We start from the raw sequence: 14,431 nt of genomic DNA, 5'->3' as shown, positions 1-14,431 counted from the left end.
CATGAAGTTCAATACATTAAAAATCAATACATTCTGGTCTATTTTACAGCAAGTCCATTTACGTTGTATTCTTTTATTGGCATCCTGCCCAGAGTTATTTAAAGAAGATTAAAGGCGTTGTTTGACAATGCCAAATCTGAGATGCATGGCCCTACGTGTTATCAGCGTCTGTGATTTGGTGTAATATTGAAGCCCTAAACAAATTTGCTTGAAAATGATCATGAAGCGCCTCAAAAAAGTAAAAATCTTTGATGGACTGGTTTTACCATTCTCATTCCCCCCCTAGACTGTAGTGTTATAAAAACTGTTGGGAAAACTGTTTTTGAAATTTCGAATTCCAATCAGAAATATCTTAATAATCAGACAGGCGATCGGCTTGTAAACGTCATGGGATTCCTGACTGACCTACAGTGTAAAGGTTTATAATTATGATTGCAGCATGCATGAGCTAATTTAAATTCAGGATTTTGTTAAGAATCTGAGACAAAGATACCCAATCCCTTTAAAACCTTCATACATCTTTAATTTTTGCATGGATTGAAGCAGAACAAAAAGGAAAACAAGTGTATGAAACTAACCCTGTCGAAAGAATACGTGGTGTTACCGCAAAACCTCGCTCATATGTCATATCTATCAGCGCAATGGAGCCTTCAAAGATTACAATTGAGTGGAAATGATGAAAAGAAATGTTGTGTTTACTAGAATGATTCAAATGTCTTTCTCAATTCAACAAACCCTTTTCTTCTGATGCATGATCGAGTATCACAATGTTTTCTTCAAGGTATTTGAACATGCAACAGACACAGGTTTGAGTTTTGACATCACAGGTTTAAAAATCAGTGACATTTTGAATGTTATTCTCAAGATAAATAGGTTTCAAAACATTTGTCATAACATTTGTTTGAATATATGCTTTGAACAAAATATGGCTCAGATTGCAACAGAGAGCATCATAGGAAGCTCTTGAGCCCTTAAAGCCTGTCTGCACTAGTTTGGCCAGGAAGGATTAGACCTCCCTGCATGGTCACTGACAGGTGGTAATCTCATCAAATCAGCTCTCAATTAACATAAGAAAATGGGAATCATGGGGGACCAACAGGCACCGATTAGGCATTGTTTGCTATAGAGGGCGCAAGTACACTGTAGAGATAAGTAGTGCAGAGGGGCTTTAAAGTGGACCCTGGACCATTGCAACAAAAGACTTGCGCTTTGCACACATCATGTCAAACAATGTTCACCTTCCAAGTTTCAATTTTAATGTTTAAATGTGATTGATTTTTGTGTGTGGACCACCCTGGATCATATTTATTATGGCTTTCTACCCTGGCAATAAATTGATAAAATGTGCATGTACATTACATGTTCATTACAGTACATGTATATTTCATGCCTGATATCACACATCATCAAATTACCAATGGATAGATATGGTCCTCCCTATCGTTTGTGGTCTCAACATTGAAAGATCGAAGCTTATCTTTTTTTTTTGGCCTGATTTTTCTAAAAGTTTCACTCATGAATCTGTTTTTTTTTAATTACATGTATCTGCTCCCGTCAAAACACTGTCGTATGACAGTACATGTATTTGGGTTTGATATGTACTGGTACGCTTTAAGAAATATATGTTTTGTCATTAAAAGTGTATTTTGATCGCTTGGTGTCTGATTTATTTTGCAGACATTTTGCGCATGTGAATTAGTTATGTGGTTTCAGAGATGCATACCGGAGGAAAAAAAAATGCGATTGCTCTCTTTATGGCTTTGAAATACTGACCTTTGTCGGACATTTTTTTTAAAGGACTGAATTATATTAAACCTATATTGTCTTTATGGAACTATAACAATTATTGCCCTACATCGCTTCGTGTAACATTTAATTTGGTAAAAATAGTTATCATTGGTGGATTTGGGGTTGCTGGTCTGAGACTCACTTCAAACAGAGGACTAATAACATTTGCTAATGAATGGAAACCCACTCTTTAGCCAGGTTGTTTTGTGAAAAAAGAAATTGATTTTCATTTTGAGTGGCCGCCGGGGCCAGCTTTTTAGTTTGGTTTCTAATAATCGTTTGCCATTGACAAAATCAATGTAATGTGTCTTTGAAGTGATGATGTTTGCATTACAACAATTTAGCTGAGATGTCCTAAGTTGAAGACAGACGCAGTAGCAGCCACATTGTTGGAGTTCTTAATATGGGAAGGAGTAGATACCCATACAACAAAACATGGGTTAAAATGGTACGCATTTGTAAAAGTGAAAAAAAACCATTATCTGTTTATCCTTTTCGGGGGATATTCAAACAGAGACACATCATGTCTTAATATAGCAGGTTTCTGAATCCATTGTCATTGACCAAATCAAGTTTGTTTCTATTGATTCATGACGTTTTCTTAAACAAACTGTTTTTCTTCTTCAAAGATTGATGAGGATGATCTGAGTTGAGGCGAAACCTAGCAAGGAGCCACCATGTTGGAGGTTGTAGCGGAAGGCATCAAGGCTCCGTCGGGCCTGGAGTTCAGACAGTCACAGATGGAACCAACTCTAGTTGGTAAGTAGTTGATGATCTAACCTTTCGTCCAGTGGCAATTGCACTGGGGTCTGCTCGCTATTCAAAAGGACTGCTATTTATGAAAGACTGCTATTCATTTAGTCACGCGTTATGGATAGCGGTCCTTATGAATAGCGGGTATGCCTATGGTAAGATAGGATTTTCTCTAGTGGAAGCGTACAGTAGCTGGTGATCTAGCAGCCATCATTTGCTCTGCTTTGCTCCAGGTTTCATTTTGCTTAGAGTAGGGGTAAGGCTTAGTGTTGAAAGTGGGTTTTTTAGGTTCAGGTTTAAGGTAATTAAGGGTTAGGATTACGGTAAGGTATAGCGGGTGTTCTGAGTTGAGGCCAAACCTAGCAAGTAGCCACCATGTTGAGAGGTTGTACGGGAATGCATCAAGGCTCCATCAGGCCTGGAGTTCAGACAGTCCAAAATGGAACAATTGGTGAGTACTCGATGATCATCCAACCTTAGCCCCGGTAACAATTTCTCCATGTTTCAGATCATCCAAGGTGTAGATGTGCATCTACCTCGGAAAAGATGTTTCGAGGTAGTACATGCTGGGGTAGATTTTAGAACAATATTCTTTGGAAAAAAAGTGGTAAAAACAATGGAGAGTACTCCAGCTCAGAAAGGAAATCATAGGATTGTTAATTTGTGCAATGATCTTCAAAGTTGAGAAGAAAAAAAAATAATCATAATTCTCTTTCTTTTGTCAGATTATTTTCACACCTTTATTGGCCAGTTCATCCCATTTTTCTCTTTGATTTCTCTCTTAAAACTTTTGCTTAACTTATGAGAATTAAGCTAGTGAAGAATATGCATTTTTTCCCTCAAGAAAATGTATTTTTCTTGATCATACATCATGCATTGCCACACAGTTGTGTTTTCATAGTTAGATGTATGCCAATGTACATTTATTTTCACTTTTCTTCCTGTAACAATAGGAGTTTGGGCCAAGAGGTCGGTGAGGAAGGGGCGAACTTTTGGGCCCTTCATCGGTGAGAGGAGAGACTGCAGTGATGTATTGGACGATACTTATTCATGGGAGGTGAGTTGATGGACACCTTGTACCAAGGATCTTATGGACAGGGGGGGCGTTTCACAAAACTTGTCATCAGTGACAAATGACAGTTTTTTGTTATAAGCTACTGAAATCCTTGCTTCTGATTGGTTATCAGCAGATTTGTCACTGATTTTTATCATTTGTCATTGAAAAAAGGCTTTGTGAAACGGGCCCCACGACAAACCTTCTGCTTGTAGCCACAATTTGTGTAAACTTGGTGTAAAAGGATATGATGAAATATCCCCATGAACCTTTAGCAAATCCACTTGTAGGGAAGTGCCCCCTTTGCCAAGTACCCACTTCCCCATCCTGACACTTCCTTGTGGAAGGTGAGTTGATGGAAAGCTCATCCAAGGATTATGTTCCTAGGATTCAGCATAGCTAATGGTATTCTCTGGCTGGGCTCGACACGAACAGGCGTCGGGACACTTGGGAGTCGGGACCCATTTCACAAAGCCTTTTTTCAATGACAAATGACAAATATCAGTGACAAATCTGCTGATAACCAATCAGAAGCAAGGATTTCAGTAGCCTATAACAACAATTGTCATTTGTCACTGATGACAACTTTTGTGAAACGCCCCCCTGGACACCCAAATTCCAAGTTCGGACGCCCGAAAACCATGAAGTTCTTACCTAGGGCTTGAGCATGTATACAAACTGTAAAAAGTTCAATGGACCCCCTCAAAAAAACGTTAGTGTGGAGGCCTGCCTCTGGATAGCCCATTATTTACCCCTTGAATAATAGTGTAATAATTGGTGAAAAGATGGTAAATCTTCAAGAATGTTAAGTTAAATACCCCCAGAGTCACGTCAAAAATATAATGGAAATAATGTGGTGTTACATTGTATATGTCTTCTAGATGGTGAAGAGACCAAATTGGCCTCAAATAAGTCAAATCACACCAGACCATTTGTGTGATAGCATTAGTTTAGAAGCTGATCTTGGCCCTTGTTCCAGCCAGAGAGATAGTTGGCTTGCTGGTTCTTTGACACCCAACCCCTGGAAATCCACCCCCCGGATAACCACCCCAGTCAACTACACCCTAGGACAACTACCCTCTAGGACAACTACCCCCTAGGGCAACCACCTCTAGAACAACTTACCCCAGACAACTACCCCCCCCCCAGACAACTATCCTAGGGGGTAGTTGTCTGGGGGGTGAGGGGGGGGGGGGTAGTCCGTAGTCCTAGAGGGTGGTTGCCCTAGGGGGTAGTTGACTGGGGTGGTTATCCAGGGAGGGGTTGTCCAGGGGGTAGGTGTCCAGATACGGGGTTGCTATCTGCTAAATTTCTTTTTGTTAGTATTCAAATTCAAATTCAGTAGTGGAATCTGGGATAATTTGTATTTGCTTCAATTTTGTGAATTCTCCCAAATTATATCACGGTGTTGATGATGTCATTTTCTTTTCTCTTATTTTCATCAATCAGATCCGAGGGCCCAAAGGAGTAAGGCTTTACAGTGTCGATGCCTCGGAACCGACTAAAGCAAACTGGATGAGATATGTGAAGAGTGCGCGGAGCTTTGAGGAACAGAACATGATTGCCACGCAGTACAAGAGGAGCATCTACTACAGAACGCTGAGGGTAGGTTATGTTTGAAATCTGGGGAGATATATATGAATGCTTGGTTTATCAGTGGTATAGCATGGCTCCAGCCATCGAGGGGGCTCTGAACCTCGGAGGGGAGGGGGGGGGGGCAGGCACCTGTCGTAATGTGCCTATTGTCTAGAAATACGACTAATCAAGATCTGATTCCTAGAGTTATTAATAGAGTCATAAAATAATAATGATAATAATATGAGATTTGTAAGGCGCCAAATCTACTTGAAATCAAAGGCTAAAGGCCCATTTGGGAAAAAAGAGAGATCACATAAAAGCATCTGCATTATAACAAAGGCGCAGAAAGCGATTTAATTTCAGCATCAAATTTTAACAATTCTAAGTTTCTTACTGTAAGGGACATCCTTGACAATAAGCCAAGTTGCAGGTTGTGAAAGATTATGGTGTTGAAACTATTGGCGTTGCAGTATTTCAATCGTTGACCAGTGCAATTAAAATGTTCTCTGTACAGCCCATCGCCGTGGGAGAAGAACTAATGTGCTGGTATAAGAACCTCTCCCCCACGACGACGGAGTCCCTGGAGACGGAGGAGACGGAGGAGAGTGATGGCGCCCTCAACACCTCGGAAGAAAGCATCACAAGCGCAAAGTCTGATGGGAAATCAGGTAAGCCCCAGTGTTCAAGATCTATTTTTAGAAAATATCAATACATGGTGTCAAGGGCCTCAATCAGGGGGGGGGGGGGGGGGACAGGGGGACACGACTCCCCCACAATTTTTCCTAGGGGGGACATCATATCAAATGTCCCCCCATGTTTTGTCAGAAAAGAAGGGGGACCACACATTTTGACCCCCATTTTGATTTTGATTTTGATTTTTTTTAAACTTAGTGCTCACTACCCCCCTCCTCCTCGCCTCCCCCTCGCCCCCCCCCTTATTCACCGGGTGGCTGATTCTCTGATTGTTTCCCCTCCATGCTCAAGCCAAGCTCGGATCGACGCCCTAGCATGGGGTGCTGGAGATTATTTTATCTTGATATTAGTGAAACGATTTCAATTGTCATCAATTTTTTTAATTGCATCCTTTTACTAGCCTTTGGGGTGCTAAACGGAAGATTATTTTATCATGATATCAGTGAAATGATTGCAGTTGTCCAAACATTTTTAAATTACAACTTTCACTGGTGTTCGCTAGTTGGCTGAGATGTATTCTGTGTATGCAGCCGTCCTTGCACAGTCATTAATGGGAAAGTCCACCTTGATATTCAGTTGATTTTAATAGAAGCAGAAAAAAGGAGAGAAACAGACCAGTGAAAGTTCGAGCAAAAAAAAAAAATAGTAGTAAAGTTCCAAAAGTTAACGTGTCTTCTAGCAGTTGAAATAATTTCACATAAGTGGGCACCATTTGAAAGAGACCACAAAGAGGAAGAGCACTTAAAGAATGTCAATACTACTGGGCCAGAAGGGATTAGACTACACAGCGAGGTCACTGACAGGTGGCTATCTCATTAACTCAGCTCTCAACTAACATAACAAAAAGAGGATCATGGGGGACCAACGGGCACCGATTGGGGAAGTTTTCTATATAGAAGGAGCAAGTAGCTACAATTAGGACAGTGGGGCTTAAAACTGGAAGAAAAAAAATGATACAGTCGTCTTCCAGACTGAAAGATGATACAAAGAAAATGGTAGATAGATCAAGACGGGCAGTTGCTTGTATGAGTAATCAACCATGAATTTGGTGTCTGGATGCTGTAGATGGCTAATTGTCTGTGTCTTTATTATTTGGGCAGTGGTATAAATTCAAGAGTAGATGCAGAATTTTGTAAATGGGGGGGGGGGGGGGGGGGGGCGACAAAACCAAAATATAGGATAATGACAAATAAAAATCAAAGCCTTTTTTGGTGGAAATGTTAAGGGGAGGGGAAACCAAATATTTTTTGTGTATTTGTTTATTTATTTTATTTTGTTTATTTTATTTTTTATTTTTTTAATTATTTACTTATTTTCTTATTTACTTACTTATTTATTTATCTACTTATTTATTTATTTTATTATTATTATTATTTTTTTTTTTAGGGGGAGGCTTTGTACTAGAGAGTCAAAGAAGTTGCATGCGGTTATACTACATAAAGAATGGGGGATCTTTTAATTATTACAATCGATTGCCTGAATTTGTGTGTAATGGAACCCAGAAGGAAGTAAACTTTTCTTCTTAAAATCTGACATTAGTTCACATATTGTTAAGTAATACACAGTGGAACAATATACAGTGAAAATGAAAATAAATATCTAATTCTAATTGGGTAATTGTATCACAAAATGTTTGTTGGTTAGATTTTTGTAAACTTGATAGTTCTTTAAAGGCACTACGGGTATGTCCCTTTTGCAGGCCAAAAAATGAAAAGGTTAACTTTCACTGGCATTTGAAAGATAGTACTAATTTAGAACTTCCCTCAAAACGAAAGGGCTTGAAAATGTCTTTTTATGTGAAAATAACGACCATTAGTTGTCAAATTGTAAATAGTAAATAGTCTGATTTTCAGACCCTTGTACGGAATGGTGTACGTTTTGTGCTGTGCAAAGATTCAATCAGTTTAATTTTGGCCATTACAAAAAGGGGGTTATTGATGTAGACAAATACTCATTTACCCTTTACAGCTCATTTTATGTATGCTATTGTCAGTCAGTCAGTCACTCAATAGTGTCTGACAGTGAAGTCTAGGAAGTAAGCGTGTTTCCCTGCATAATTTGAATACTTTCATTTGGACACTTTAATGTTTAAATTTCACAGATATGAATTACGTGACATACATGTATTCATAATTCCTGCAAATTTCTACAGAATTTGTTGTTGGCTGCAAATGGGACATAGTACATTTAAACATTGATTTATGAGGCAGTTTTGTAGGACACTGTAGTATAATGTTTAGACTCACCATTTAATCTCAATTATATCTATTTCTTTTACAGAGGGTGACAGCTTTGATAGACAGATGCCAATCTTGGAGAAAATGGAGACATCAGAGATTGTCCCCTCCCAGCTGGATACCAGCATGTCCACCGAGTCTGAGAACAGGGCCAAGGTACCTGCCCATCTAGAGGTCATGGGTCATGGCGAGATGGACGATAAGGTCGCTGAACCACCCCTCATCTCGCCCATCTACCCCTCCAGCAGCCAGCACTCGGCTAACTTCTCCTCCATAACAGCTGGTGTGGACATTGGTGGCGTTGGAGAGAGCAACATCCAGATCCAAGAACCGGACATCTCGTCCAGTGATGCCACCTCCCACTACATGGCAAGTTCTGAAGACACCATGGAAGGCCACGTGGACTCCACCTCAATCACCGAGTCCAAAGACAAGGGGAAAAGCAGTGGTGGTAAAAAGAAGAGCAAAGCGGAATTGAAACGCCAGTTAAAGGCTCAGGGTGGTGCGCCTAAGAAGAGAACAAGGGTTGGACAAAAGTCGGTGAAAGCACCTAAGTTAGAGGGAACTCCGCGTGCGATGGATGGAGATATAGAGATTCCAGTCGATGAAAATGGGATTACTACAGCAGTGATTGGACCTGATTGCGTAGTGACTTTTCCTGATGGAAGCGAAGAGTTTGGTTGTCAGTTTTGCCCCAAGAGATGTCGTTTCCCCAACGGCCTTAAGTTGCATCTTATGCTGAAGCACCACATTAAGAAAATCACTGTCGAAGGGGTTAATACAAGGAAATGGGGGAAAGGATTAGGGCCTGATGACATCAAGAACAGAAAGAAAGCAAAGGTGAAGAAACCTGAAAATGAGGTGAAAGTAGAAAAGAAAATTCAGGGACCTGTTGATGAAGGAAAGACTCTTCAAGAGGATGCAAAGAAACCTCCTGTCTCATCGCCTGCGAAGAAAAGTCCAAAGAACACCAAAAAGGGACTGTTCAAATGTGACTTGTGCAACAGGACATTTATGTATGCAACATGGAGGGAGAAACACCTGCTGAGGCACAAAGCGGAAGAGAGTAAGGAAACGTTCCTCTGTTCTGATTGTCCAAGGAGATTTGTGACAGGTGGAGACTTGACCAAGCATAAGCTAACCCACAGATCAAAGCCTCAGGAACCAACTACAGAAAGCAAATCGGAGGTAAACGTTCCTGTTCATGCTCAAGAAAGTGCTCTGGAACTCAAGACAAAAAGTCAAGAGAATGAAATTGCCAATGGTGTTGCCTTGGAGACCTCTAAGGCTCAAGTAACGAAGAGTCCAGCCCAGGATGTTCACTCCTCCATGATGAGCTCCTCTGAAAGTGCCGATGGGATAGACAAAGGAGCGTCTGATGAACAGGACCTCGCGAGGAGGCGGACCATCACCAGCAGAAAAGGGGCGCTGAAGAAGGTGGCTTCGTGCAAAATCTGTGGTATTGAATTTGTATCCTCCTCAAATCTCCATCGGCATCTCCGGAAGAGGCATGGAATGAATCTTGTGAAGAAACCAGGACCAAAGTCATCAGGGGAGAGTGATGTTGGCAAGACGGAGGGTAGTGGTGATGAAGAGAAGGAACCGACAACCAGTGTAAAGACAGAGATTGTTAGTAAACCTCTTACACAGGAAAGCTTGTTGAATGTTCCCAAAGTGAATCCCACACAAACGAAGGGCCACATGAAGACGATGGCCAATATGACAAGGATGATCCGGAGGAAACATGCAACTGCAGTTCTTCAGAGCATGATGAAAGAGAAGAAGCTAGGTGGAGAAGATATGGTAGGTGACCAGAGCAAAATAAGAGCCAAACTTCATGCTGCACTAAGACATGGAAAGAATGCCAAACGAAAGCAAGGTTTCAAGAGAATTGAACAAGTGGCTTCCCTCACTGGCAAGCAGTATCCGACGGAGATGCCAAACCAAATTTGTCCCTGGCAGAACAATGTGAAACCACAGCCCTTCGTCCCTAAGAAACCACCCACTCCACAGTCTGCTCTCTTGAGTCCAGGACCTTCTTCAAGCAATGTTGAAGTCCTGGACCTAAGAGTGAAGAAGCCGAGGACAGATGGCTCCCAGAAGCAGAATACGATCATGTATGTCTCTGGAGATTCATCACAACCCTTGGACCTGTCATGCCATTCTCGTCCAGTGGTGCAAGTCCCCAAGTACAAGGTTACTCGAAGGCCACCTCCTACATCTCCGTTAGCATCTGCCCCTCCTACTTGTAGCACTCATCCAGAGGTCAAGACAATAACCAGGTTTAATATAACCTCTCGCATGAAGTCAACAGGTTGGAAATCCTCTACTTTGACCACTCCTGTGGAATCTGCAGATCTTGAGAGGCCAACCAAGTTCTCAGTCCTGGATGCAGCCATCACGTGCAATGTCTGTGAGCTTCCTTTTGATTCCATGAAGCTCCTCACCCAGCATGTGGTAGCCCATGCGGAGGACTTTCCTTACAAGTGTGAGTTCTGTGTGAAGCTCTTTGAGACGACGGACATGTTGGCATCTCATAGGTACGACCTACACAGAGTCGGCAAGATGTACTGTTGCTCTGAGTGCCAGCAAGAGTTTGCCTACCTTTCGAACCTCAAGCAGCACCAGGTAGATATTCATTCAGATCATTTGTGTTCTTACACAGAGCGGGGACCTGAGGAGATCAGACCACAGAACTTCACTGACCCTACAAAGGCCATACAGACACCACCCATCTTACCAGAGCCTAGAGAAAGGATATCACTCATCGCTCATGAAATGAGCAAGGTGAGTCCTTCCAAGTTTGGCCGCTTCAGCTCGACCCAAACTCCTGAAACCAAATCCTCACCCCGGAAGAAATCTAAGAAAAAGAAGGATGTTCCATGCAATCCTCAGAGACATCATCCATTCGCATATGCTCGAGAGATCGGTTACTTAAGTTCACTACCAGATGGCAGTGCGTCCAGTGGCAAGAGTATCAGCCACTTTGAAATGGCAACAAACAACCGCTGCACCAAATGCGCCAAAGTGTTTTCTAGTACTGCTGACTTGCATGTACACATCATGGAGTGTGCTGCTGCTAATGCACCATCTACTGCGAAGCCTAAGACACCCCTAAAGACCCCTGTGAAGACTCCTGTCAAGGCTGCTGATAAGAAGAAGCTGACACTGGAGGAAAATAAGCAAAAGAATGCTAAGGCCAGGAGAATCAGGATCCAAGCTGCCAAGAGGAGCAGAAACAGAGCCCTCCAGAAAGCCAGTGAGAGTGAAGAGAGTGATGCGGCCCAGAAGCGTAAGAGAGCTCGGCCTGGACTCAAGATGTACAACCCACTCAATCACACCAGGAGAAGAGCCAGTGCAAATATTGTTGATGTGCATGCCTGTCTAGGCTGTGGGAAACAGTTCCACTTTATCAATGGTCTGGAGAGGCATATGAAGTTATGTCCAAATAAGGACAAGCTCTTTAACAAGAACACTAATCCGTACTATGCTCCCCGTAACATGAACCATCAATGTGCCTACTGTGCTCGCCAGTTTGTCTACCTCAGAAGCCTCAAGAAGCACATCTCCAGCTGTCCCACCAGGCCTAAAGATGCTCCCACCTCAGTACCATCCCTGATTGTTTCCTTGGCTGCAGCAGCATCATCAGCAGTGCCTGTAACAGTTTCTGCTGCATCGCTACCATGTACAACGGTTACCTCTTCGGCTTTGGCCTCCGCACCACTTCCTGCTGCAATTCCTGGCGGTGCAATGAAAGCCAAGAACAACAGTCCAAAGAAGGCGTCCACTCCTGAGGGTACACCAGAAGTTCTGAAGGATACTGCTTCTCTTGAAGGGACTATTACAGAGAATGCTAACTTGATCAAGGGTGAGGTGCAAGGTGTTGTCTCGACTGCAGGTGGTGAATCTTCCGTCTCTGGAACTCCAAGGAAAGCGAGGAGACGGCGGAGGAGATTGGATCCATATGGCAAGAAGAAGAAACGATCTGGTTCACCAAGGTCAAGTCAAAAGGTGGAGATGCAGGCAGAGGCAGAGGACGAAGATGAAGAAGGAGATGAATACGAGGATGATGGTGAGGAAGAAGAGGAGAAAGAGATGGAACCGGAGGATATTGAAAGCAATAAGGAGACTGGAACCATTGGACAGGTAGAAGATAAAGGAAAGAGGGAAATAGACAATATTACGGATGTGAAAGAAGAGAAGGACAGGGATTCCAAAAAGCCAGAAAAACTTCATGCAGATATGAAAGAAGGAAAGAATGATGAAGATAAAGAGAAGGTGGAAGAAAGTAATAAGATTGATGAGGCAAAGCAGGACAACGTCAAAAATGAAGAGGAAAACGGTGCAGTCCAGAAAACAGAGACAATTGAAGTGAAAGAAAGGACACATGTGGACAACTGCACAGAGCTTAAAGAAGCCGAAAAAGCCAAAGACAAACATGTAGAAAAGGAAGGCAGTTGCATTTCCTCTGATGTGACAACAAGCGTAGGCTGCAAGAATGACAATGAGATGGCTCGTACCACTGAAGTTTGGCCAAGTAAAGTAGAGCAGAAAAAAGACAATGAGCTTCTGAAAGAAGATGAGGAAGCCAAAGGCAACAAAGAAGAAAATGATGGGAAAATGGAAATGGGTGGAAAAAGCAGATGAAACCAGGAAAGCTAAGACATTGATTAAGCTTTAATATTATTTTGAGAAAATATTTGAGAAAATACCTAGACCCGTAAAGGGTCACACTTGTCAGGGAATGAATGTAGAATAGTTGTATAAATAGTACTACACAGAAATTGTTTGCAGTACAGACTACTCACGGTTGTGAATCGATTTGAAATAGTGAAGGTGAGTGTAAAGAAAAGCTCATTTGCCATGGATTGGCTTGATATTTTCACATAAAGACTGTGAAGTACTGGCAACTGCATTGTGAGAGAGCCTGTAAAGAACTTATTGGTAATGGTTGAAAAACAAAGGAAATGGGAATTCAAGTTTTTCTTTTTTTTCTTTGGTTTCGGAATCGCTAAAATAAGATAGAATGGTATTAATGGCTTAAAATAACCAGGAGTGAAAAGCGTGGCATATTGATATAGATGTATGGTACCACGCACACATATAGTATGGCATGTACTCAAAAGTTTGTAACAATTCATGGGCCCCAATCAATTGCAAGTTGCAGTCCCCTATGTTTTGTAGTTGTAGTTGCGATCAATATTGACTATTTATATTGAGACAGGAGGCCCTGGTCATGTATGAAATGTAACATTTGAAGAGCAAACCTTGTCATGTTATGATGCTATGGTAATATTCCACATTGGAATAGAATAATTAGATAGCTCATAGAGATTTGTTTCACTTTTACCAGAATTCAACCTTTTCTTCCTGATTTGGATGATGCATCATCTGTGGCTTTTTGGTCACCCCTGTGTAATGTCACAGAGTCGGTCATACCAACCTTTGTATTCAATTACCGGTATGTAGAAGGTAGTGGAGTTAACAGCCTCTTTGAAAGTCTTGTTCACACCTGGGACCCGTTTCACAAAGCCTTTTTTCAATGACAAATGACAAATATCACCGACAAATCTGCTGACAACCAATCAGAAGCAAGGATTTCAGTAGCTTATAACAACAACTGTCATTTGTCACTGATGACAAGTTTTGTGAAACACCCCCCTGGTATTATAAACCTCCTTTAAAAAAGTACAGCAGAAAATCCCCCCTCTTCTTGAAAACAAGCAAACGCCGAGTGGAACAAGTGCCTCTCCAAGTTGGCATACTCCCTATCTGTATTTAAGATTTAGAAATGTGAAGCATACTTCGCGTAAGGACATTCCGCAGTACTTTTGGTGCGCACCTTAACTGCACAGGGCCTTCTAGTCATGTTTTCACTATGCCCGAGTCCTTGGTATTGTGCAAAGTAATTACATGATCAGCTGGGCCTGTGTACCTAATACGTGCACAAATACTACTGAGGAGTGTCCTTCAGTAATCTTATATTTTGCCATGTCACGTCTTTGAAGCGATTAACAATGTCCGGTGTGAACAAGGTCTATAGGACTATCTCCAAATTGTACAGTACTATTCATTGGCTCTTACGAATGCTCGCCTCTTTACTAACACTTGGGTCCATATCCTACTTAAATTTAAACCTGTTGCTGCAGGGTGGTCCAAAAAAAAGATCAGATATGTGGAACGAGTGTGAACCCTGAGGCTGGGGATCAAGGGCTGGCTGAAGGGGTTGTTGGTTCTTAGATTTAGTACTCTGGTGCAATCTCAGCAATATTTTGAAGCACTTTCAGACACATTATATGACTAATTTTGCATAAATAATTTTGGTAGA

The 14,431-nt window shown here is 41.8% G+C and overlaps 1 protein-coding gene across 1 annotated transcript; it reads left to right on the top strand.

The window, feature by feature from the left end:
- The first annotated feature begins 2,394 nt into the window (after positions 1–2,394).
- LOC115924568 (PR domain zinc finger protein 2-like) lies at positions 2,395–14,431 on the top strand. The gene is made up of 5 exons (XM_030987040.1): positions 2,395–2,547; positions 3,495–3,598; positions 5,045–5,200; positions 5,688–5,841; positions 8,147–14,431. The coding sequence occupies exons 1-5, from the start codon at positions 2,466–2,468 to the stop codon at positions 12,748–12,750; spliced, it is 5,100 nt and encodes a 1,699-aa protein (XP_030842900.1). The 5' UTR covers positions 2,395–2,465; the 3' UTR covers positions 12,751–14,431.

This window comes from Strongylocentrotus purpuratus, unplaced genomic scaffold (genome assembly GCF_000002235.5).
Source record: "Strongylocentrotus purpuratus isolate Spur 01 unplaced genomic scaffold, Spur_5.0 spur5_scaffold_16, whole genome shotgun sequence".
Lineage (NCBI taxonomy): Eukaryota > Metazoa > Echinodermata > Echinoidea > Camarodonta > Strongylocentrotidae > Strongylocentrotus > Strongylocentrotus purpuratus.
Note: the sequence above shows the minus strand (reverse complement) of the source record. Positions and strands in the feature narration are given on the sequence as shown.